Source organism: Lipotes vexillifer, unplaced genomic scaffold, assembly GCF_000442215.2.
Source record: "Lipotes vexillifer unplaced genomic scaffold, Lipotes_vexillifer_v1.1 scaffold402, whole genome shotgun sequence".
NCBI lineage: Eukaryota > Metazoa > Chordata > Mammalia > Artiodactyla > Lipotidae > Lipotes > Lipotes vexillifer.
Genome location: NW_006798409.1, coordinates 2,653,694 through 2,655,092, shown reverse-complemented (window position 1 = coordinate 2,655,092; position 1,399 = coordinate 2,653,694). Strand labels below are relative to the sequence as shown.

Below are 1,399 nucleotides of genomic sequence, written 5' to 3'. Positions count from 1 at the left end.
TTTTTTTTTTTTTTTTGCATTTCATAGTCAGATTTACCACTCCCTTGAAACGTTTAGTTCTTTAAACGGTATTCATAGTCTAATGTTGAAATCAGTAAATGGAACTCTAATAATCCACTTATTTTTTGCTGTTAATATTAGACTTGTGTTCTTAATTCATTGTTGACCACAGTTAAACAAAACTTATTTTGGAATTAATACTATTTTGAAATATGTTTCAGATATACCAATATATTCAGAGTCGCTTTTATCGGTCTCCAGAGGTGCTACTGGGAATGCCTTATGACCTTGCTATCGACATGTGGTCCCTTGGGTGTATTTTGGTTGAAATGCACACTGGAGAACCTCTGTTCAGTGGAGCCAATGAGGTATATGATGCATCGCTTTAAAAATTCTGTTTTTGTTTTCAGTCTCTGACAGTATAATGTGAAAGTTGTTTTTAGGAAAAGATGTCTATTTACCAACTTTAATCATTCAAGTGTTAGGTCAGTTTTGCACTTACTTTATCCATTTTTAATTTTTTTTCAGTTATGTAACGGTGAGTTTAGAATTGTGAGATGGGAAGCGAGGTCTTTCAGTCTGCCAGTGGAGGAGAGCAGTAAATTAGATTAGAAAATGTTAAGTATTTTGGTATAAATTTTACAGAGTTTAAGTATAAGAAGAGGAAAAGATGATAATGAAGAAATGAGGACCACCCCAACAACAGTGTAAACGTGGCTAAATTTTGAGGGTATGATTTAAAATTAAAGTAAATGATGACTAGTAGGGTTGATGAATATTTGATCTGAATAATTGAGGGTAAATTAGGACTATAGAATTTTAGAGTGAGTCCACAGGTGTTCATTCTGTGTTCTTAGAAGATTTTTGAAGGTCAGAGGCAGTGCCTGGGAGGAGGGAGGGCAAGGGAGAGGGAGGCCAAGCTCCCTTACAGTCAGAGGAATGGGCTTTCATTGGTTTTAAAACTATTTGCTTGTGGGATCCTGTTGTGTTTTGTTTTTTAAAGAAAAGTTAACCATTGCGATCGTGATCAGTCCATTCATTTATACGTGAGAAAAGAAAGACTACTGAAATTTCATGACTTGAACTGGGTTATACAGCTGTCATTAAATAGTGCCAGAAACGTGTCCCTTCTTCCTTTTAATTCACTTGACTCTAGCCAGTGAGCTGCTCTTTGGCAGAGCTGCCATAAGTGTGTCTTTGGTTTTCTTTTAATAATAAATAATATGAAGGTAATAGTACCTTTTTCATGGGCCTAAACAATATTAGGAGCATCTGAAACCTCAGTGGCTTCCATCTCACTCATGGTGAAAGCCAGAGTCCTTTTGAGTAGCTTGAAAATCCCTTACTCGCTCTGTCTCCTGTTCTCTCTCCACCTCTCCCTGTTGTCCTGCCCCGCCCC

The 1,399-nt window shown here is 36.9% G+C and overlaps 1 protein-coding gene across 1 annotated transcript in view; it reads left to right on the top strand.

The window, feature by feature from the left end:
* DYRK1A (dual specificity tyrosine phosphorylation regulated kinase 1A) overlaps positions 1-1,399 on the top strand; it is an 87,921-nt gene that overhangs the window by 69,301 nt on the left and 17,221 nt on the right. The window contains exon 8 of the mRNA XM_007470487.1: positions 222-368. Within this exon, the coding sequence (XP_007470549.1) occupies positions 222-368 (147 nt within the window). The remainder of the gene's footprint in view (positions 1-221; positions 369-1,399) is intronic.